The sequence below is a fragment of the Pan troglodytes genome, chromosome 1 (genome assembly GCF_028858775.2).
Source record: "Pan troglodytes isolate AG18354 chromosome 1, NHGRI_mPanTro3-v2.0_pri, whole genome shotgun sequence".
Lineage (NCBI taxonomy): Eukaryota > Metazoa > Chordata > Mammalia > Primates > Hominidae > Pan > Pan troglodytes.
Genome location: NC_072398.2, coordinates 86,719,209 through 86,742,190, shown reverse-complemented (window position 1 = coordinate 86,742,190; position 22,982 = coordinate 86,719,209). Strand labels below are relative to the sequence as shown.

Sequence of the window (22,982 nt, the reverse complement as noted above, 5' to 3'; positions counted from 1 at the left end):
TTGCTGTGGAGCGGGCTGGAAGCTTCTGCTGGTGTGGTGGGTCTATCCGGAGCCCAGCCAGCTCGGGCCCTGTGTCCCAGAGATGCTGTCATGCTGTTCCCTGGCAGGTCCTCACCCTGCAGTGGTGCAGGGCACAGGGCTCATCCGCAGAGAGTAGTCTCCACTTCACTTCCCACAGGTTTTCCTCCCTGCCACCCAAAGGCCCTTAGAATATGGCATACCTAGGTAGTTGGCCTAGAAAGGATAGCACCACTGAAACCACAAGAAAGGTTTTCACTGGCCCAGGATACAGCAGTGCAGGGCAGAAAGAACTGCTTTACACAAAAATTCAGCAGAAGAAAAAGTACACCCTAACCCCAGTTACTCTTAGAAGAGGCTCAGTGAAAATAGACACTTAGCAGAGGTGTTCACAAGGAAAGGAGCCTAGTCATCAAATGATCGAGCCATCTCCTTTCCTCAGACTGACAACATATCTGGGGTAGTTGGTGTAGACAGAAACCTTGACCCAGATTCCAAGGCCTCAGAGTGGGTCTGGCTGCCTGATGACCGAGCTGGATTTCCAGATAGGGAGAGGATGGCCAAGTGTGAGTGTGTGGACAGCATGGCTTAGAGCCTGGAGCTCCAGTCATTTCAATAACAAACCTTTAAGCTACCACCTTGGCCACCACAATTTTCTATCTACAAAATGGGTTTTGGCGATTCAAGATCTGTATTGAGCACAGCTATGTACCAAACCCAGGCTAGGTGTTGAAGATACAAAGATGAATGAGGCATGGCCTCTGCCTTGCAAATCTTTACAACCTAATGGGTTTATACCCAGCTCTTTGAGTTAATTTTTCAAGCCAAAGAGGATCCCTACAAGAAGGACCATGTACCAGGCATATATAGGCAGCTGTTCCATGATCTATAGCAGGGCAAAGTTGTGGACAGAGCCCTGAGCTGTGGGTTAGAAGGCCTGAGTTCTAGCTCCAGCCCTGCTGGTATTTAGCTGTGTGACCTCAGGCACGGCACTACATTACGCAGAGTCCTGCAGGCTTCATCTGTAGGTAGATATCCTTCCATGTACCACCTCCCTAGGTGGTTGTAAGGATTAAGTAAGCTGATGTTCGTTGGGATCCTCGTGCTTCACTGGCACCGAGTACCTATCCATTTGGTACAAACTGATTCTGAACCACCACTTAGCACCTCCGCAAGAGCTGGCCCACTCGCTCAAGTCCCACCTCTGTAGACCTGAGGAGCTGCTGCCCCATTTTTTGTGGAGAATATGTGCTATACTCATGGCCTTCAGTGGGGAGCTTCTAACACCAAGCCTCATCCATGCCATCCCTCCACCAGCTTCCAACCCACTGAGAGCTCAGCACGTGCTTACGGTGATGTAAAAATGTCATGTTTCATTGCTTCATCCTCATTTTTTCTTTACTCCAAAGGGCGTGGTGACTCCAAGGTAAAGGGGCCAAGCCCATGAGTCAAGGAGGCAGGTTTACAGGAACAACTTTATTTTTTTATGGCTAGCATTAGTCACTGATTAACTTGGGTGGGGCAGAGCTAGAATTTCTAGTTCCTGTCCCATCAAGAAAACTACACTGGAAAGTTCAAGAGTGGCTTTGCTGGCTCTTTCTTGAATATTTCCAAAGCCTTGGAAGTTACAAGTTTTGGGTGTGGGATAAGGAAAAACTGAATGATAGAGCACAGGTACCGCTCCCCTTTCCTCATCATGTCTCTCTGTCGCCTCTTTGTTCATAGTTGACCACGGCATGTTTGAGAATTTGAACACAGCCCTCACTCCAAAGCTCCAGGCCAGCCGCTCCTTCCCCCACTTGTCCAAGCCCGTGGCCCCCGGCTCTGCCCCTCTGGGCTCTGGTGAGCCTGGGGGGCCAGGACTCTGGGTGGGCAGCAGCCAGCACCTCAAGAACCTGGGCAAAGCCATGGGGGCCAAAGTGAATGACTTCCTGCGGAGAAAGGAGCCCTCCAGCCTGGGCAGTGTGGGTGTGACAGAGATCAACAAGACTGCAGGAGCACAGCTGGCCAGTGGGACTGACGCGGCTCCAGAGGCTTGGCTAGAGGATGAAAGGTGAGCCCCTCACCCGCCCAACATCCATGCCCCTCTGTGGACCCACTTGAAAAGGTACAGGGACAAACTGCAGTGTCTGCACAGGAAAACAGCCCCAAGGGAGGGGTGTGAGATTGTCCTGTACTGAAAAGCTGCAGGATCAGGCCACGTTCTCCGGAGCTGGCTTCACCTTCTGCAGCCACAGCTGAAGGTTGCTGAGTGCCCACCATGTCCTCGGCTCTGTGCTGCTGAAGGTTGCTGAGTGCACACCATGTCCTCAGCTCTGTGCTGCAGGCTATAGTTGCATCATTTTGTCTAACCCTCCCAGCAGCCCTGGGAGGTAGATGATATTTCCATCCTGCAGATAACTCACGTTCAGACAGACAAAGTAAATAGCTTGAGGTCACAAAGTTAGTACTTGGCAGAGCTGGATTTGAACCCAGCCATTGCCCAGAAGGTCCCCAGGTAGATTCTGATGCCCGGCCATAGCTGAGAACCGCTGCCATAGACTGTTGCTTGTGGAGAAGCCTGCACCTGTCACAGCCCACTAGGGCACAGTGGGAGAAGCCCCCTGTAGCAGCCCTCCTGTTCTTCCCCCTCCTACCAACAGGCTCTTTCCAGGCCTTGTTTTAAACACCTGTGCATCTGAGGTGGGAATGCCCTCCACAGGACTTACTGCCTGGGTTCTGATTTGACAAGCTTCACCAGCGGTCTCTATCCTGTCTTCTAGAGGCCAGCACTTTGTGCTGCTCTGAACACTGAGTGAGCATGGACCAGGCCAAAAGCTACTGTTATGCTGAAATTGCTAAGGCCTATGTGCCAAACCAAGAACCAGAGCCCAAGGAGTAGAGCAGTTATTGGGTGGGGTGGGTTGAAAGTGCAGTTGGAGTTGGAGAAGCAAGATGGCAGGTGGATTGGTGTCTTGCTGTCCTTAAGGCATGTGTGTTTATTGTCATTAACCTTACAGGTCAGTCCTGCAAGAAACATTTCCTCGGCTGGATCCTCCACCTCCCATAACCAGAAAGCGAACCCCTCGGGCCCTGAAGACCACCCAGGACATGCTGATTTCATCACAGCCTGTCCTGAGCAGTCTGGAGTATGGGACAGAGCCATCACCTGGGCAGGCCCAGGACTCCGCTCCCATTGCCCAGCCTGACGTCCCAGCAGACGCTTCACAGCCAGAGGCCACCATGGAAAGAGAAGAGAGAGGCAAAGTTCTGCGCAATGGAGAGGTTTCCCTGTCAGTACCTGACCTAATCCACAAGGATAGCCAGGACGAATCCAAGCTAAAGATGACTGAGTGCAGAAGGGCCTCCTCCCCCAGCCTTATCGAGAGGAATGGCTTCAAACTCAGCTTGAGCCCCATCAGCCTGGCTGAGTCCTGGGAGGATGGCAGCCCCCCTCCTCAGGCACGGACCTCCAGCCTCGACAATGAGGGCCCTCACCCAGACCTGCTGTCCTTTGAATAGAGCCTCTGCTCTTTCCTGCTGAGCTCTGCCCTTGTCTTCCTGCTGCTTTCTCCTCCACTGCGCACACTGGCCCTGGCCTCAACTCCGCTGTGCCCTTTGTCTTCCTTGTATGAGGCACCAGCAGAGAGCCAGTCGTCCATCATGGGATTTTGCAGGACTGGAAGTCCTTGAGTAGTTCTAGTTAAAGAGTCTATCCGCAGAATGGCTGAAAGACTTGATGCCGTTTTGAGCCTAATTTTCTGTAACCTCCTCTGAGTGGGCTGCAGCCCTTGGACATTAGAGCTCTTCCACTCTTGAGCTTGTCCTGTCTTCTCAGTGAATTGCAGGGCCACCAGCTCAGGACAATGGATCTTACAGGAATTCTTTTTGCCTGTCCCCTACATGCGCCTCCTCCCCTGCTGTTCTCCCTCCCACACCCCTGTCCCTTCTCTCTCCTCCTTGATGGGTCCGATGCCCCTGGCCTCAGCGGGAGGAAGGCTGGATGAGGAATGATGGGTTTGGCTTGATGACAGGCCATGGCCTAGAAAGCCACACACCCTGAGCACAGCCCAGCCATAGCTCCTCTTGGTCCCAGGACAGCGCAGGCCCCTGGTTGCCATGTTTGCTCTGCCCCTGGGGTGGAGGCCAGAGGAGATGCTTACCAGGCCTGAGACCTTGAGAGTTCACCCAGGGTTTGAACGCTGCCACCCAGGGTTCCCAAGGTTTCTCCCATCTGGTCAGATGTCGAACACAAAATGTGGGCATTCTGCACAGAAGGAAAGATCAGGCTTCTCTTGCTGAGTGTGTGAAGACAGGGAGAGCCAGGCCCCAGCAGATGCAGCCGAGCACACTCTGATTTTGTTTTGTGGGGAGGGCCCAGGAACTTGGGGGTGGTCTTGGCATTCAGGGCTGGTGCTAAAAACCCAGAGCAGAAGCAGGGAGAAGGGAGTGAGGATGGGACAGAGAAGAGCGATCACTGGGGATCAGAACAGCTTTTCAGGGGCCACCTTGCAGCCTAAAATAATGCTGTTTCAGGGCCTGGGCCTGCTGTGAGAGCCAGAATGAAGCATGTGCAAGATTGGAATGTGAGAAGAACTGTGGGGGGAAACCAGTTTTAATTAAGTGGAAGTGCTTTGTGCTTGTGCTGAAGTTGCCTGGGCCTCCTGCAGCTCTGGACCTCACTGGAGCGGCCCCGCCCTGCCCTTCCCTGCCTTTCTTTTATGCTGATGCTGGTGGGCTTTTTCCTGCTTCAGGATCCATGTAAGGGACTGACCAGGTTCATCCAGCCTTAACTGGTTCCTGCAACCCACTTTTAGGTCTCCCACCAGGGGTCCTATTGTGCTGTCTTCCTGTGACCAGCAGATCCTGTAAGGGGGTGATCCTAATTCCGGGGCTCTTTGCAGCAAGAGGAGAACGTTCCTTTTCTTGAACAAGGTGGCCGGTTCCCTGGGAGAAGGCTGGGAATGGCACGTCCGGCCAGGGCAGGCGGTGCGGCATCCTCCTCCTGGGATTCCTGTGGCCTCCCCTGTTCTATTCATTGTTTGGCTTCCCACCCATAAGCTCTGGGATACCCAGGGCTTGCTTCCCAGCTCTTCTCATCTCCAAGCCTCTGCTCCCCTTCCCACCACCACTGCCATATAAAATGGCCATGCTAACTCCTACACAACTAGGAGCCTCAGCAGGATTGCTAGGATGTGGGTTCCTTCCTGCATTCTTGCTTCTGCAGCTGTGTGGCCTTGCCATGGCCCTCCCACCACTTTCCCTTCTACCTTGCCTTCCATTGTCTTCCTTCTCCCAGAAAGCCAGGTTTCACCACGTGCTCACCACAAGCTGTCTCCCCTCCCTCGTAGGAGTCACTGCAGCAGGGCACCTGCAGGCCCTGGTAGAGTGAGCAGGGCTTACATGTACATTCTTTCTCACTCTAAGGATGTGATATCTGACCCTGATGTCAGAGAGGAGGTCTCAGGATTAGCATTCGGGGTCCTTTGAGTTTTCCCAGAATGGTTTGGGGTATCACACAAAACACCAGAGCTGAGGATAGGGATAGAGTCCCCAAACACACATCCTGGGAGCAAGCCACTTCATCTGAGCTTCCCATACCAGGAGCATGGTTTGTGCTTTGATGGGAAACCCAGCAAGCCCCTGCACTCTGGGGCTTCTCCTCTGCTGGAGCCCAGGGCGGCTCTGGCCCGATGATATGGCAGCCATAGGCACAGGTATTGCAGGTGCAGCCTTTCTTAAGTACCCTGCCTCCACTCTATAGCCCAGCTGCTGCTGGAGTCCAGGACCTTAGACCCAGGATGAGCAAAAGGATCCCACCAGGTTGTCCAGGACCATTGCCAGGGTGACCCCAGAGTTCTTCAGACCTGTGTCTGATACTGAATACAGTGCCATGGGACCCTGCTCCAATCTAACTGCCTACAACCTGCCCGTCCCCCTGCTGCAGGGATGATGCTGCTACCTCGGGAGGCTCTCTGAGACTGGTGTCTGGTCTTAGATGCTGCACATAGTACCTGGTGCTAGGGTCTAGGGGCTGCCCAAAGCCCAGCAGGAACAGCTACTACTCATCCTGCAGAGGCCTTGGCCCAGACCAGCTTTCCATCCAAAGCCTCACCTGGTTTCCATGTCCATCTCAACAGTCTGGCCTTCCTGTGACTGTAGCCTGGCAGCCACACCCTCAGTAATCCCGCACAGTGAGTCCAGCTTCTCTGGGAGCTTGGCCTTCAGTTAGCCCAGTCCATGAGAGGGCAGGGTAATGAGGAGGAGTAAAGGACCTATCTTCTCTGTCCACATAAGGAAGTTGGGACCACAAGGTCTTTTATCTCCTTGTTACTCCCCAACCCCACCATAACCTCCTACTCAGCACACAGCTTTATCCTGGTAGATTATAAGGTGAGCTTCCAGAACCTGGCAGGAGGCTGGTGTATCCCCCTGCACAGAGGGAAGTGTATCTGAATGTTGTGTATGTGGCTGATATGGAAGACATACATGTATGCAATCCATCAGCGTTTAAAGAAGAAGATTGGCTCCAGTTCGGAGGAGGAGGAGGAAGATTACAGATCTATTCTGAGTATTTTTTAGAGAGTTAATATTTATATTTTTAGTAATTTTCTGGTAGAAGGAAATTGCACAATAAAATGATTTGGTTTGGTTTGCTGGCTTTGTCTGTTTTTCCTCCTGACTGATGGGGAGCAGTTGGTTTCCTCAAGGCTGACTTGTTGGCTGAAGTGTGTTGGCATTTTCCTTTGTAAGCCTGGAAAAGTGAGAAATGAGGGAGGTAGAATGTGAGGAAGATGGGCACTACCGACACCTCCAGCCTGAACCCTTGGCGGGGAAATGACTTCTGAGGATGTGCCATCATTGGCTCCCCTGGCTGGCCACTGTGAGGGGGTACCTCTGCCAACCCGACCTATCACTGTTTCAGGATGTGCCATCATGATGTGCACAGGCACGACCCTCCTTGGGAGGAAGTGGGGATAAGCGGACATGGCCTTTGGATCATCCTCTAGGACACTCATTCTTTACCTGGGTCCAAAGCCCTCTTCCACCAAGAAAGGGATGAAGCTTCACATTCATGTATGCACGTTCTTCCATAGAGGAACCAGAGCTTCTATCAGCCTCTCAAAGAGAGTCATCAATATATGTCAGTGATTTGGACTTAGGTACTTCCTGGGAGATTGCCCCCAAGGGCACCCCATGGACAGGGACATTCTTGTTGCTCACCTGCGGAGAGAAGGTGGCTCAGAGAAGAGCTGGCCTGGAGTCCCTTTGCCCCTTTGCTGCCCCTGGGCCAGTGTCAGATCCAAGGATCCAGAGGACCCACACAGCTGAGAATTGGCCAGGCCTTTATCCTCCTTAAAAGGAAGGAAATGGGGGAAAAACAGGAAGGGAAAGGGGCGTTCAGTCTGTTCACAGAAGCCACGCACATTTCCAAAGGGAAACATGGGGCCTTTCTGCGCAGCCCTCTCACGTGCAGATGTGACTATGCCTGGGGTTGGATTCCACAGTTCCGCATGCAGGGGCTCCCTGGCTCCATGTCAGAGGCGTCTCAGGCTTGAGGCTAAGTCCCTAACGTTTTCTGCATTTTGTTCCACTCCCACACTTTGTTTCTCAGCAGAGGAGCAAGAAAAGAACAGCTGTGATCTCAAAGGTTGCTCGCTGTCTCTGCAGTGGGCTGCGGCGTTATCGTCCAGGGAAAGCAGGAAAAACACAAAAACCAATCCTCCATGTTTTGGGAAAAGGCATTGAAAATGCTTACGATAGCAACTTTTTTCTTTATGAGTATGCTGCGGTGACTCCAGACAACCTCTCCCATTGAATGGCTTCAGTATCTTGCTGCAGTCGTTCAGGTGTGAAATGTGCTTTTAACATGCCTTTCCCACTATTATGTGAAGTCGTTATTTTGGTCTAAGATCAAGTATAAACAGTTCTAGTGTAAAAAAATTTTTAAGGGAATTTTAAGTGTGAAAATGGAAGTGCAGATGTCATGTTTTTTAATGCTGTGCTCTACGCTGAGTCACTGTTCTAGAATCTGGGGGACAAAGATGCATTTATTCAGACAATATATCCAAGCCCCTTCCTGCCATGCACTAAGTGCTATCTAGGGGACTGTGGTGACATTGGTGGAAAAGTGACACGCGGTCCTCTTTCTCCATTCTGAATGGATGGGAGTGCCATCATACCTGCCCTCCCGGGCGCTATGCTAACAGGGTATGTGATCAGGATGTGAAATGCAGTGGAAGCACCAAAGTGGGGCTCAGGGTGAGGCAATTAATTTCAGCCGAGAGAGTGCTCATTTCCTCTGGACTAAATCTGCCGTTAGTAGTTGCTGAAGGAAACACACTCAGAGGCCATCAGGAGACCCACCTCATTCCTTAGGTCTGTGCCTATGCTGGCAGGGACCCCAGTTGGTATTCAGAATTTTTATGAAATTAGCCGACCCAGAAATGTACTCAGATGCTACCCTAATCTCAGAAAATTCCTGCTGGGTCAGTTTAATCTGCTCTCAGATTTCACAATGCCTATGAGGTCAGTGAATCCTGGGAGTGTTCTAGAACTCTCTGTGCTTGGACTCCCTGTCCTCTCTCTGCTGCCCTCCCCACACTGTGGAGTTTCCCAGGCCAGCCTAGCTGTGGTGGCAAACTCAGTGATGGTTTGTCTGAGACTTTGGCCCTCAGAGTGCGCCGGGCTTCAGTCGCTCAGTTCGCCACCCTGCTTTGGGACATTCAGCCTGGAGCCTCCCACTGTGGCCTCTCTGTGAGTGGGAACAAGTAATTAAGTCCATATAGCCCTTGTAGAGAGACTCCTACCTCCCCCTTGGAAAGCTTCACCAGTGCAGATGGCATTTAATACCTTTCATCTCTCCCAAGGAAATCTACTCTGGAAGCTTTAAGTTGTCCAGTGAAAGCATCTTCAAGTACATCTCCCCTCCAGGACGCCCCCTCCCTGCTACTGTTTGCACTGGGGGCACAGGAGGAAAGCCCAGAGTCCCCACCACTGACTTCCTCCTAATGAGAAAATTCCTCCACTTTCTGTATCTAGGGACCAGCTCTCCTGAGACACAAATCCTCTTTGTGTCCAGCTTATCTCCAGCTGCTGCCATGATAAACAGTCCAGCCCAAGGGAGCCTGGGGAAGCTACCCCACAAAACGAATCACTTGGCTATTAACAACACAGACGAGGAAGCAAGCTTGAGGAAATATTTAAGGACCACCTCAGACTCCAGACTGTATTCTCCTTCGTGCAAGTTGCCTGAGGAGTCTGTTGGTTATATAGAGCAGGGAACATTGCCAGTGTGTTCCTTGGAATTGACCAAAACAAAACAAAAAACCCCAAACAAAAAGCAACCTTCCGACAAACCGCAACATTTTTTTTTACTGTTTAACCAGCCAGCTGTTTCCAGTGCCATCTGCTTAGCTACCTATTTCCTGAATCATCCCTCCATGTCTGCCGCCACCTGCTTTCTAGGCTTGCGTTTATTGGGGAATTCTTGTTGGCTTGGTCTGATGTTCAAGCACATCCCAGTGTTCAGCCCACTTCGGGGGCTCACTCACAGCAACTTAGAACAATTCCCTGTGGTTGTCACAGGAGTGCTTTGGGTTGGTCCAGGCCTTCATGGGGCAAGCCAAAGGGGCAGGAGAAAAGTGAACTGTCTGCCCTGGGAACGGTTTGCAGCTTCAGCAAGATGCATGCCCCCGCTTTATCCTGAGCCTGCAATGGATGGATCCCCCTTGCTGGATAGGAAAGCTCAAGACAAGCGGGGACTGCCTCTGTTGTTTTGCCTTCCCACGATCTCCTGGTACTTGGTAAATTCTGTTGCAGCCAGCCTCCCTTGTTCAGCTTAAATCCTGGGTCCTATGTGTCAGGAAGTCTTTGCAGCTGACCTGGCAAGTAGTCTTTAGATCTGGCCAATGTGTGACATTTCTAGGAACTGGGCCTCCCGGAGAGGCTGTGTAGGCCATCTAGGAAGCGATTTGACGTGTAAGAAAGCTAGAGGGGGAGGTGGGGGTGGCAGTCTTGTTCATGCCTCTCCCTACCCCACCCCCTTAATCATCAGTCATCGACTGTGTAGGTGGCACATGCTGTGACCAGGCCAGGAGGCTTGCTAAGACGCATGTGGGGGAGGTGTCAGGTGGGTTCTCTGCACTCTGGATTATTTGTGGCCGGCCTGCCTGCCTCGCTGGCGGCGACTGCCACTGCTGCCTCCGTGCTGTACTTCCCTCAGAGCCCCAGCCTGCTCCGAATTGCTTCCATGCCTGTGTTTAAGATGGTCCATCTGCCCAGGTCACGTTTCTACCTTCCTGTCCCTTTCCTCTGACTTCACTAGGCTATGTTAATTCATCTTTCACATTTCCACTCAGGCATCCCTTCCTCCAGGTGGCTTCCCGGACACCACCCCACCCCTTCTCTGCGTTCCCGTAGCATCCTATATGTTCCTCCATCACGGTACTCTCCATGTGTCATAGAAAGTCGCTTCATCCTCATGCTTCTCTCCCCCAGGTCTCTGAGCTCAGGGGCAGGGACCATGCCATCTTCATCCCTGACTCCTCGGTTCCCAGCACAGTGTCTGGCATATTGCAGGAGCTCGATAAAGATGCACTTTGAATGGAACTAAACTCAGGAAACTTGCAGTTGAATTTGTGTGGAACAGACTAGACAGGCTCTGGGGTAGACCAGCAGGACTCTTTCAGCCGCTCTTCCTCAGGATCTCTATCCACAGGCAGCCTCTGTACATGATCATCAACTCCACAGAGAAGGATTGAGGGTGGCCATTTTCAAAGTGGAAAGTGATTAATGGGCCAATGTGAAGCTCATTTATCTGCAGCCGGAGCCTTCATTAACTCTGTTCCTTGGACAGATGCCACCTTGCCACGGAGCTGGTAGAAGCAAGCACTTATATCCAGCATAATGCAAGAAGGGCTGTGCTTCAGTGCCAGGCACCTGCCTACCTCTGGGAGCTGCCTACAGGGCTCTGAGTTCCAATTCTTAACATTCTACTTCACTGTGTTAGGCTTGACTGTTAATTGGTGCTTTATCATTCTCTGAAGCTTCTATATACTCCAGGAATTGTGTTAATCAATTTATACACATGGTCTCATTTGTTTTTCTCGTGGCCCTCCAAGGGAGGTCTTACTAAGCCCATTTTCCAGATACGGATGTTATTCTATTGTGCTTAAAGAGATTCACACACATGATCTCATGAATCCTATCTTGTGAGGGAGGTATTTCAGCCGCATGTTAGGAAGAGGTAAACTGAGACTGAGATGATGACTAAGCCAATTCCCTGGGTCTTACAACTGAGAGGCAGAACTCTCTGGGAAGACCTAAGTCTTCAGGCCTGAGGAACAGCCACCCTCCCCTACTTCTCTATCTCCATCGCGCCAGTCTGATAAATAATTCCAGGAAACGTTCATGGCTCAGAAACATCTTTTTGAGTTAGATCTTCTCCAACGAGGAATACAGTTTCATTAAACACTGCATATTCACATGGGATGGGAATTTAAAGACCCATTCCACAGTCCCCTCATTTTACAAAAGAAACAGCAAAGACTGCATTGTTAACATGTTAACCTGGGCTGGCGTCATCTCAATGAAGCTCCACAGTAACTTTATGTGGTAAGTCATTATCCTCATTTTCTAGATGAAGCTGACCAGAGGCTTAGGGAGTCTTAGCAATTTGCCCATAGTCACTCTACCAGTAAGTGACAGAGCTAACAACAGTACCTCCTGAAAACATTCGTTCTTAAGGGTGTCGCTAAGAGCCTACTCTGAATTGCAAGAATTTCACCCTGCAGTAGGAGTGGCAAGAGCACCTATTACATCTCACATTGCAAACTTAGGGAAGCCTGGCTTAGAAACTAATCCTGTTATCGACACTGGAGATTAAGCATTCAATGGGGAAGTGAGTACTGTTTGGAGAATACTTGCTAAAGAAATATTTCAGGTCTAATAGCTACCATGGTACTCAGCAGTGCTTTACAAAAAAAGAGAGAGAGAAAGAAAAAGAAAGAAGGAAGGAAGGAAGGAAGGAAGGAAGGAAGGAAGGAAGGAAGGAAGGAAGGAAGGAAGGAAATAAGGAAAATAAAACCCGCAAGCAGTACTAGTTTTCTTGATGGCTGTCTGACCTCTTGTGGCTGGCATCAGGTATTGCAGTTTCTGGTAACTGAAAGGAAGACTTCCATGACAAAACTAATAGTAATTTATGAGATAAATATTGTCTCCATTTTAGAGAGGCTTGTATCTTTCCTAAGATCACTTAACAAATATCATTTCAAGGGCAAAATAAAAGAGAGGACAGTTCTTAATTAGAAATTCCAGTAGGAGGGAAAAAATAGAAGAAATCTTTGAAAAATGAATGAGAATTCTCATTCATTCATTCATTCATTCTATTCATTTAAATAGTAATAAAAGTAAAGAAAGATTAAAATCCCAAGAACAAAATGGCCTATAAGGTTTCATATTTGATAGAGAAGAAAAAACTCACTATTAGACACATCACAGTGAAATTTAAGATAATGAAGACAGGCCATTTTTCAACTTTCCACGAAAAAGTTCAGCAGTGAAGGAGGATCAGATTGACATTAGACATCTCAGTAAGAAACCTACACATAAAGTGCTAGCAACTTAATGTGTTTTATATCACTGAAGGAAAATAACTTTAAACCTACAATTCTATATTTAGCTCAACTATCATTTAAATTAATCTAAAATTAGAAAGACCGCAAAAGGTTTACCACTCAAAGACCATCTTTGATGAGAACACTTAAAATCTGCTCTCATAGCAATTTTCAAATATGCAAAATACTTTTGCAGAAAATATTCTGCCAAGAAGAGAAACTCAGGAGAGTGCTATGTGTTTTTTAAATTTACAAGAAGGATGACTAATTGACTCAGTAAAGTATACTGTTATTTAAATGATAAAGGACCCAAAAGAGTAAATAACAATTAAAATTTTAGATAATTTCAGAAAATCTGATGGGATTGGTGATGGTGACAGAAGAGAAATGAGAGCATGTTAAATTATAACAATTGATATATTTACAATGTTATAGAGAAAAATGAAAATACAGGGTCTAGTAAGTTATGGGTAAACACTAAATTTTTTTCATAGAGCTTTCAAATTAACAGAGATAAATTTGATCTATTCAATGGAAAGCAGAAAAGGAGAAAAAAAGGAAAAAATGTATAGTAAATGGAAAGAATGTATAAGATGGCAGTTATAAATTCCAATAGAACAAATGATAATAAACATGTGTTTTGAACTCACCAAACAAAAGGAGAGAATCTTAAATTGGAAAAAAAAAAGATCCAGCAATATTGTGTCCACAGAAGACAGAGATAAAAGGTGGAAAAACTTGAAAATGAAAGGACAGAAAATTACATACTAGGAAAGTATGAATAAAAGTTGAGATAGCAATTTTAATATGATGTAAAATATAAATAAAGGCAAAACTAATGAGAGACAAGGAGGAATACTTTATAAAATAAAGGAAATGAAGATGATAAAATAGTAATAAAAATATATACACATAAAAATATAAAAAACAGTTAAAATAAGAATGGTAAAATAACAAAAACTAGTTAATATAGTAACTATTATAATCAGAAAGTTAAATACTATTATATATAGAATTAAAATGAAAGATTTATCTTTCTCTGACGCTGATAGATCAAATAGATAAAATATGCAAATCTATGAAAATATTTGTTTTATATAATCTATAATCTTGAATACATTTGGGGAAGAGGTAAAGAGAACGAGCTTTAAAATGAATAGAAAGAGTAATTCAAACAAATGAAATATTCACAGAATGTTCACATATACCAGGTCAGCAAGGAAGCCTCAGAAATTGAAGTCAGGCTGTTATCCAACCTTAACATGATATAGTTTGAAATCTATACTAAAATAACTAAAAATGTATGTTTGAAAACAATTACGAACTACTAAATAGTTTTTGAATTAAAGAAGATACTTTTACAAGAATTAAAAATACTTTGACCTAAACTGCAATAACCACTATTTGTGTTAAAATTTATGGGATACAGCTAAAACAGTACTTTGAGCTAAATTCATAACTATAAATATATTTATTAGAAAATAACAAGTATTGAAAACAAGTCAGATAAGCCCCCCTAAAATGAGGCTGGAAATCAAATAAATAGAGAATAACAATTTAAAAGCAGTAACAAAACTGATGAACAAAACCAAAAGCTGGCTTTGAAAAGACTAATAAGATAGATAAAATCAATAAATATAAAAGAGTAAGATCCAAATAGACACAGTGTGAGAAAGGAGATGTTGCTACAGTCACAAGAAAGCATTAAAATAATGCAAGAATATTACAAACTATCTGCCAATAATTGTGAAAACAGACAAAATTGATACATTTCTAGAAAAACAAAAAATGTCAAAATTGGCAAAATATTTTAACAAATCAAAAAGTATTAATATTTAAATAGTAATTGAAGATGCCCCCCACTCCACCCCACCCCGCCCCACCAGAGTCTCAAACTCAGTTTTATAAGAAAGTACTGTACTAAAAAATGTCAAGGAACAGATAAGTTTATTTTTATTTATTTATTTACTATATATATATTTTTTGAGATAGGGTCTCACTCTGTCACCCAGGCTGGAGTGCCCTGACATGATCTTGGCTCACTGCAACCTCCACCTCCCGGGTTCAAGCGATTCTCCCACCTCATCCTCCTGAGTAGCTGGGATTATAGGCGTGTGCCACCACATCTGGCTACATTTTTGTATTTTTGTAGAGACAGGGTTTCACCATGTTGGCCAGGCTGATCTTGAGCTCCTGACCTCAAGTGATCCCCCACCTCGGCCTCCCAAAGTGCTTGGATTACAGGTGTGAGCCACCACACCCAGCCCAGAACAAATAATCTTTACCTGAAGAGTTGTTGCAGAAAATGGTAAAAGGAAAAACACTTTTCTTCGCTTTATATGAACAGTATAACCATGATTCAGTAAATTATAGTCCTATTTGGTTTATGAGTTTTAATGCAAAAATCTTAAATGAAATATTAACTTACCAAATTCCACAGCTTATGAAAAATAATAAAATATGATCAAGTGAAGCAATGCAAGGATGAAATGATATCAACAATTTTATTAAGGTAACTTACCTTTATAATGGAGTGAAGACAAAAGGAATGTGACTATCTCAATAGATTAGAGATAGAAAAAAATCACAATAAATGTCAAAATATTTCTAGTAAAAATTATAAAATATCCTTTAACAAAGCTACAACAAACATAATGTTTAAATAGAGAAAATTTCTAAGCATTCCCTGTAATACTGGGAACAGTGTAAGAATACTCACTATCATGACTATGAACTGTTTAATGTATACAGGAGGCCCTAACCAATGGGTAAACATAAAAAATAAATGAGCATAGGTATTGCAAGGAAAGAGAAAATAAAATGTTATTATTTATAGCTGACAAAATCATTTACATAGAAAACACAATAGAATCAACAGGTAAACTAGTAGATCTAATGAGAGGGTTAACATTTCACCAACACCATATCCTATTAGAAATGTAATAAAATGTAAGATGTCATTTACAGCAACTAGAAATAGGAATTAATCTAACCGAATATACAAGACTTCAGTTGGGAAAATTTATGACTCCATGAAAGGGCAAAAAAGATGACCCAAGAACATGGATGTGGCATGTTTATGCATGGGAAAACATCACAAGAACGTCAGTTCTCTCCTATTTACAAATTTGTTGCAAGTTCATTAAAAATTCCAAAAAGAGGTTTTAAGCAATTTCACGTATTTATTATAAAATGTATATAGAAGAATCAAGGTCCATGAATACCTAAGCCAGTTTTGAAAAGTAAAAGAGGACATTTGTCCTACCTACCAGACACAGGGAATAGTAGCCATAAATTGCTGTGACCCCAAATCTCACAATGCTCCACACTTTGGGGCTCCAGCCACAGTGTCTGTTCATCTGTTCATATTACCTCTAAGTCGAGAGCTCCTCTCTTTTAAAACTCTGAAGATAAGTCCAGTGGGGTGAAATACATTACTACAATTTGATGATAAGTAAGAGAAATGGCATAGAATTTGGTATATTTCAAACTGACCAGGTCCTAATTCACATTTTGAATTAGCAGAAAAATTCAGCAAATCAATTTCAATAAACCTTAAAAACCAATCCAACAAACCTCCCTCAGCAATGTGCTTCCAGTCAGTTTCTATGAACTAGGCACAGCTCTGGGCAGCACAAATTTCTACACACTGTGGAAGATACAAGGGAGACCCAACCGTGCTTTGATGGCACTTAGAACCTAGTTGGGAACAGAAATCACACATAGAATATTTTAGAAATCTCCACATACATCACTGTACAGAACCACATTCATGCTGTTGAAATGACTGTTGCATAAGTGGAATTAAGCAAAACCAGGGAGAAAGTGTGGCTGGGGCAATGCTCACCAGGAAGTTTAAGATTAGAAAGAACCAGGAGGAGAGTAGCCCAGGCTGGAGGGAGAAGGGTGCACATGGGGGTCCAGCAGGTACAGAGAAGGTGCTGATCTGTATGCATCTCCATCACTCCCGATCCCTCACCTTCACCTGACACAAGCAGGCTCAACAGAGAGACTGGGGCAATGTTTATCATCCCACCCAACCACAGAGACAAAGAAACTAAGACCTGGAGATGGGCAGAAACGTGTTCAAAGTCACACAGCCACAGGACTGGAACTCAGGGCTTCAAACTCACAGACAAGTGTGCCCCTCCTCTGTATAAAGCTGCCCCTCTGACTGCATGGTCCAAAGGAGGGTGTCAACCATGATGTAGGGCGGTACCTTTAACAAGTCAAAGGGAAAATGTTCAGGCTGTCCCATTCCAAGAAAGAAGAGTGAAACTGGAGAGGGCTTTGAAATTGCTCCTGGTATATGTCTGGGAGGCGGGGATGTGGAGAGTGACCTCTGGTGCTGGTGGGCAGAACATCTTCAGTTACACAACCAGGAGAGTCTGAATTGTCCACTAGAGTTTGGTGCTCTGGACCTATGCCTGCAGAAGTGGGTCATCAGTGAGAACTGTTACTCATCTCTTCAACTTGCTTTGTCCGGCAGCCTTATCTTCAAGGCAAGACATCCACATAATCGCTGTTACTGTTCTTTGGAGGGAAAAAAAAAAGCAGAAGACCAGCCATGAGACCACACCCAGAAGTCATATCAAACAACCCCACTCAAAGGAAAGAAGACCCCTCCCCAGGCACAGAGCCATCTTGATGCCACCTGAAAGTTATATCTTTAAAGGCTGGGGTACTACAGGGAGCCCTCCTAACAAAATAGGAGATCTCTTTATAAGCCAAGCCTCAGACCTTCCAGCACAAGTGTCTCCATTCACCAGCAAGAAATCTGCACCTCCCTTGGAGTAAGAACATCTGAAGCTTCTTCTAAGGAAGCAATGGGAATGGGAGGAAGAGGTTGATGGGGAATATTTCCTCTTCAGTAGCTGAGAATTTTGGAGCCTGCTGTGTCAGCACTGACCCGGCATGGAAAACTGATGGAGTGAGATTCATGCCCAGGTCTTGGGGAAGATTTCTGAGGGTTCTCCTCCTGGGATTTGTGATTCTTTTCTCATTGTTGAGACAAATGCTACCACCACCCCAACCAGTCCCAGCAACTCATCTGGGTTTGCCTAAGGGCTGCAGCACAGATACATTCCTGGGTTTCTAGATCTGCCACATTGTATACTTTTTATTCTATAAATTTGGGGGGAAAAGTAGCTGTGGGACTACATCTGCAGCTGGACCTATAGAAAGTGATTTTTTTGTGTCCATGAGTACACACTGCCCTTCATGGGGATGGGGGGACAGGGACACAATGGTAGGGAAGGGAGTTGTATTTTATGGTTAGCCTTGCTGGGGAAATGAGAAGCCGGCTATGGCAGCCTAAAGGGTGACTTTGCCGCAGACAGAGTAGAATGGGGATGGAGTGATTGCAGGCTCCCAGAGAACTCTCTGTCCTCTGTCTCTCTCCTAGGGAGGATATCTGATCTCATCCCATCACCTGCCACTGATAACTGCCGTCCCTTTCACTGAGAATATAACCACACATTCCAACAAGGGAAAACAGAATTAAGACCTAAGTGTTTCTGGAAGTCTGAGCTAAATTCAAACAACATTGCAACTGATAGTAAATTCTTTCCTGAGAGCAGATTTCAAGAGTGTGGGTAAGGAAGAGTAGCTGCTCATGATATAATTTGAGAGGCTTCGGCAGGGATTCTCTGCACTCAGATTTACTGACCATCTCTCATTTTCCACCATGGCTTAATGCCTTTAAAAATGTATCTGACATAATTTGACACCCAGCACTTTATAAATGAATGCTTAGCAAATATTGAGCAAAGTGTAACAGTATACGCTTTGGGGAGGGCTTGAAGGGCTAGAGTGATTTTCTCATTTGAAAACCTGCCCATTTGCCCATTTATTCTCAAACTTGAATCGTCTGCACAAGGTCACAGAATGAATTTGAAGTCAGCTGTCTGCCCAGGAACCACTCTTGCTATCCTGGCTGCACACGCAGCAAGCTCTCTGTCTTGGCCCTCAGGGACTAAAAGACAGCACTTCTCAACAAAATGGAAATTGCTCTTAGTAGGATGAAGCTTTGTAGAGATAATGTCACAGAAAAGAGCATTTGTCTGTATTGAGTTTACAAAGTAAGGCATTGGTGGAAATAGGATTAAGATTGCTTTCTGACCCCCATGTGAGAGATTTTACCACAAATGTTTCCAACTCTAATTTCAATCCTCTCCATCTCAAGCTGGGGCTGGTTCTCTTTATTGGCTTTAAAAGGTGAACCACCGTCCCCTGATTTGGTTTTTCAAATTTGGAGATCAGTTCCTTTAGGCTTGGAAAGACCTGTTTTGGAGAACCTTCTGCAGTCTGCAAAAATACAAGAAAGGAAATCACTCATTATCATGCAATTGCGTGTGAAATGTGACACTTCTCAAAGCAGTGGGTTTTCAGGGCTGCCCTTCTATGAGCTGAAAAACTGAAAACAAGTGGCTGGAGCTCACACCACTCCCGGTTCACAGAAACTCTCATTTCTAAGACCAACCTCTGACTTGAGCCACTCTGAGTAAAGAGGATTTGCAATCAAAGGATCCCAGCGCAGTCCATAGTATCAAGTGAACCCCATCCTTGGCAAGTTTACCTGGGGCAGTTCTCGCAGATACACTGTGAAGGGTACCCCTGTAAGGGCTTACGTCTGTACCTACAGGCGGGCTTTGCTATCTTAAGGGACTATCGGAAGTGGACTTCTGATGGGAATGCAAAAATGCAATTAAAAAAAAAATTCCAACTGTTATTTTAAGTTCAGGGGTACATGTGCAGGATGTACAGGTTTGTTACATAGGTAAACGTGTGCCATAGTGGTTTGCTGCACAGACCATCCCATCACCCAGGTATCAAGCCCAGCATTCACTAGCTATTCTTCCTGATCCTCTCCCTCCTCCCACCCTGAGCCCTCCAACAGGCCCCTGTGTGTGTTGTTCTCCTCTGTGTGTCCATGTGTTCTTATCATTCAGCTCCCACTTACAAGTGAGAACATGCGGTGTTTGGTTTTCTGTTCCTGCATTAGTTTGCTAAACATAATGGCCTCCAGCTCCATCCATGTCCCTGCAAAGGACATGATTTCATTCTTTTTTGACCTAAGCTCCTTTCTGATCCCCATGTGAGAGATTTTACCATAAATGTTTCCAACTCTAATTTCGATCCTCTCCATCTCAAGCTGGGGCTGGTTCTCTTTATTGGCTTTAAAAGGTGAACCACCAGCCTCTGATTTGGTTTTTCAAATTTGGAGAACAGTTAGGCTGCTTAGTATTCCATGGTGTATATGTACCACATTTTATTTATCCAGTCTATCACTGATGGGCATTTAGGTTGATTCCATGTCTTTAAAATATGCAATTTGTATACTTTATGAATTTAAAATACACAATTTGTATACTTGATGAATTCACAATCTCCATGTGGGCAAAACAAAACCAAAAAAGTCCCAATGTAAATAGAAAGTGGGAATGGCAACACAACTCAGTTAAGTTGTAAATAGATGTTTTCTGTTTACCAGCTATACACCACGTACTTTTTTTTTTTTTTTTTTTTTTGAGACGGAGTCTCACTCTGTCGCCCAGGCTGGAGTGCAGTGGTGTGATCTCGGCTCCCTGCAAGTTCCACCTCCCGGGTTCATGCCATTCTCCTGCCTCAGCCTCCCAAGTAACCGGGATTACAAGCACCATCACCATACCTGGCTAATTTTTTTTTTTTTTTTTTGTATTTTTAGTAGAGATGGGGTTTCACTGTGTTAGCCAGGATGGTCTCGATCTCCTGACCTCATGATCTGCCTGCCTCAGCCTCCCAAAGTACTGGGATTACAGGTGGGAGCCACCACGCCTGGCCCACCAAGTACTATTTTCTAATATAACCTTTTAGAAATAATTTTAAAATGAAAAGAATTTTCTGGCTAGGCTCAGTGGCTCATGCCTGTAATCCCAGCCCTCTGGGAGGCCGAGGTGGGTGGATCACTTGAGGTCAGGAGTTTGAGACCAGCCTGGTCAACATGGCAAAACCCCGTCTCTACTAAAAATACAAAAAATTAGCTGGGCATGGTAGCAGACGCTTGTAATCCCAGCTACTCGGGAGGTTGAGCCAGGAGAATCGCTTGAACCAGGACGCGGAAGTTGCAGTGAGCCGAGATCACGCCACTGCACTCCAGTCTGGGTGACAGCAAGACTCTGTCTTACACACCCACACACACATGAATTTTCTTCCTCTACTTTTGTGTATTTGGTTTTCTTGATCGTCACTGTGGTTTTCATATGGCCACCATGTCAGACTAGAGAAAGGGGTTGGTGATCAGAAGGTTTTCTGATATGCGCCTGATTAACCTCTGTATTAGAGGTACAGGCTGACATCAAAGTCATCTGCAAGGAGGTTCCTTTAATGCAGCCATTTCAACAAAAGGCATCACTGCAGGCTTCTAAGCTCAAAGCTGCTCCCCAGTGAAACGCCTCTTTGTGTCTGAGTTACAAATGATTTGGATGTCTCTCTCTATTTTGTCCACACAAGAGACAAAACAGGGTACTGAGGAATTATCCAGAATTTCCCAAAGAATAAACAGAAAAAAAAGTCTTAAAATAAGTTGCTTTTTATAAGACATTTTATCTTGAAATTATTTCAGACATAGCAAAGTTGCAAAAATAGTTTTTAAAAATTACCATATATTTCACCCACACCCCAATGTTAACATTTTATTATATTTGCTTTTTATTCTCTTTCCAAATATATACACATATATTGTGCATGTATATATGCACATATATATAAGCTATTTTCAAAGTTAATTTGCAGACATAATATCCCTTTAAATACTTCAGTATTTCTTCAAAAGTAAGGATATTACATAACCATACTACAATGATTAAAATCAGGAAACTAACCTGGATACAGTACTATTTGTTAATCTTATTCAAAATTTGAATTTATTCAAATTTTGCCAACTGCCTCAATAATGTCCTCTATAGCAAAAGAAAAATAGTATAAGTGAGGTGTTTGGGGATCATTTTATATTCTAGTCTCTTTCAGATATTCAGAGTAAACAATAATATACTGAAGATTCTTAGAAATCTGTAGTCTCCTTAACCTTATATGTAAGTGTTTGAGAAAGATTATTTTAGGATTCTCTGTTAGCAGTTACGTTTATTATACTCTACTTCTTAAGCCAGAAAACTAAATTTAAAAGAAGCAAAATGTTTTTCTGCTTAGCTCTCCATAAACCAGAAAAATTAAACAAACCCTAAGACTTTCAGCTATCTGATGCTTCCCACTATATTTTCGTACAACTATTGGGCACATTTGACTCCCTAAACACTCTGACCTCTTTCCACCGTCCCTTTCTAGCTCCATCCTGCATCATTGTTGAGTCTTCTAATTCAACGGAGGTTTTGCTTGGAGTCCAGGCTGGTGTATTTGACCAGTGGAGGAGCCACAGCGGAATAACAGTGAGGGTTATTCAAAAGTAGAACCCAGCTGGGTGCGGTGGCTCACGCTTGTAATCCCAGCAGTCTGGGAGGCTGAGGTCGGCGGATCACAAGGTCAGGAGATCGAGACCATCCTGTCTAACACGGCAAAAACCCTTCTCTACTGAAAATACAAAAATTAGCTGGGGGTGGTGGCGCGTACCTGTAGTCCCAGCTACTTGGGGGGGCGGGGGCTGAGGCAGGAGAATCGCTTGAACCCGGGAGGCGGAGGTTGCAGTGAGCCGAGATCGCACCACCGCACTCCAGCCTGGACGACAGAGCTAGACTCTGTCTAAAAAAACAAAACGACAACAAAAAAAAGTAGAACCCAAGCCTAGAACCTTCCTATTTCTCTTCAGGGAAAAACCAGGTTAACTCGATCTGACTCTCATCTCTGCATTGTGCTTTCCTTTTTAGAATGCTTTCGCACAGTCATGGCTCAGGTAAAAGACATGTTCCCAGGTTCTTCTCCCCCAACTTTTGTGTTGTTGTTGTTGTCGTCCTTTTTGTTCTTACCTGTATCCTGTAATACCCGTGTTTCTCTCTGAAGATTCGGTATGTGTAGACAATATTTTTAAACCTGTGGAAAAAATGACTGTGTGAATCAAAATGTTCTATGCAAATCCAGGTAACATCTATCGTTATGTTCCATATGCAATACCTTTGTTAATCTACAATCCTAAAAAAACTCTTTTTTTTTTTTTTTTTGAGACGGAATATCACTCTGTCGCCCAGGCTGGAGTGCAGTGGTGCGATCTCAGCTCACTGCAACCTCCGCCTCCCGGGTTCAAACGATTCTCCTGCCTCAGCCTCCTGCGTAGCTGGGATTACAGGCACCCACCATCATGCCCGTTAGAATGGCTATTATCAAAAAAGACAAAGGATATAGAGAAAGGAAAACCCTTGTACAATGCTGATGGGAATGTAA

The 22,982-nt window shown here is 45.3% G+C and overlaps 2 protein-coding genes across 14 annotated transcripts in view; one reads left to right on the top strand and one right to left on the bottom strand.

Annotated features, from left to right (window-relative positions):
- Positions 1-6,649, top strand: part of NOS1AP (nitric oxide synthase 1 adaptor protein) — a 312,797-nt gene extending 306,148 nt beyond the window's left edge. For all 12 annotated transcript variants that reach the window (XM_063795865.1, XM_016931090.4, XM_016931086.4 and 9 more), the window contains 2 exons: positions 1,744-2,071; positions 3,018-6,649. In XM_063795865.1, the coding sequence (XP_063651935.1) occupies positions 1,744-2,071; positions 3,018-3,519 (830 nt within the window). In that variant the 3' untranslated portion in view covers positions 3,520-6,649. The remainder of the gene's footprint in view (positions 1-1,743; positions 2,072-3,017) is intronic.
- Positions 6,650-15,066: 8,417 nt separating this feature from the next.
- The window catches only part of SH2D1B (SH2 domain containing 1B), a 92,483-nt gene continuing 84,567 nt past the window's right edge, over positions 15,067-22,982 (bottom strand). The window contains exons 2-4 of one of the 2 annotated variants that reach the window (XM_513952.8): positions 22,571-22,634; positions 18,756-18,920; positions 15,067-17,147 (exon numbers count right to left, since the gene is read on the bottom strand). In XM_513952.8, coding sequence (XP_513952.3) covers positions 17,112-17,147; positions 18,756-18,920; positions 22,571-22,634 — 265 coding nt within the window. In that variant the 3' untranslated portion in view covers positions 15,067-17,111. Of the gene's footprint in view, positions 17,148-18,755; positions 18,921-22,570; positions 22,635-22,982 lie in introns of those variants that run through there. The other variant, XR_008549034.2, reaches the window with a different exon arrangement.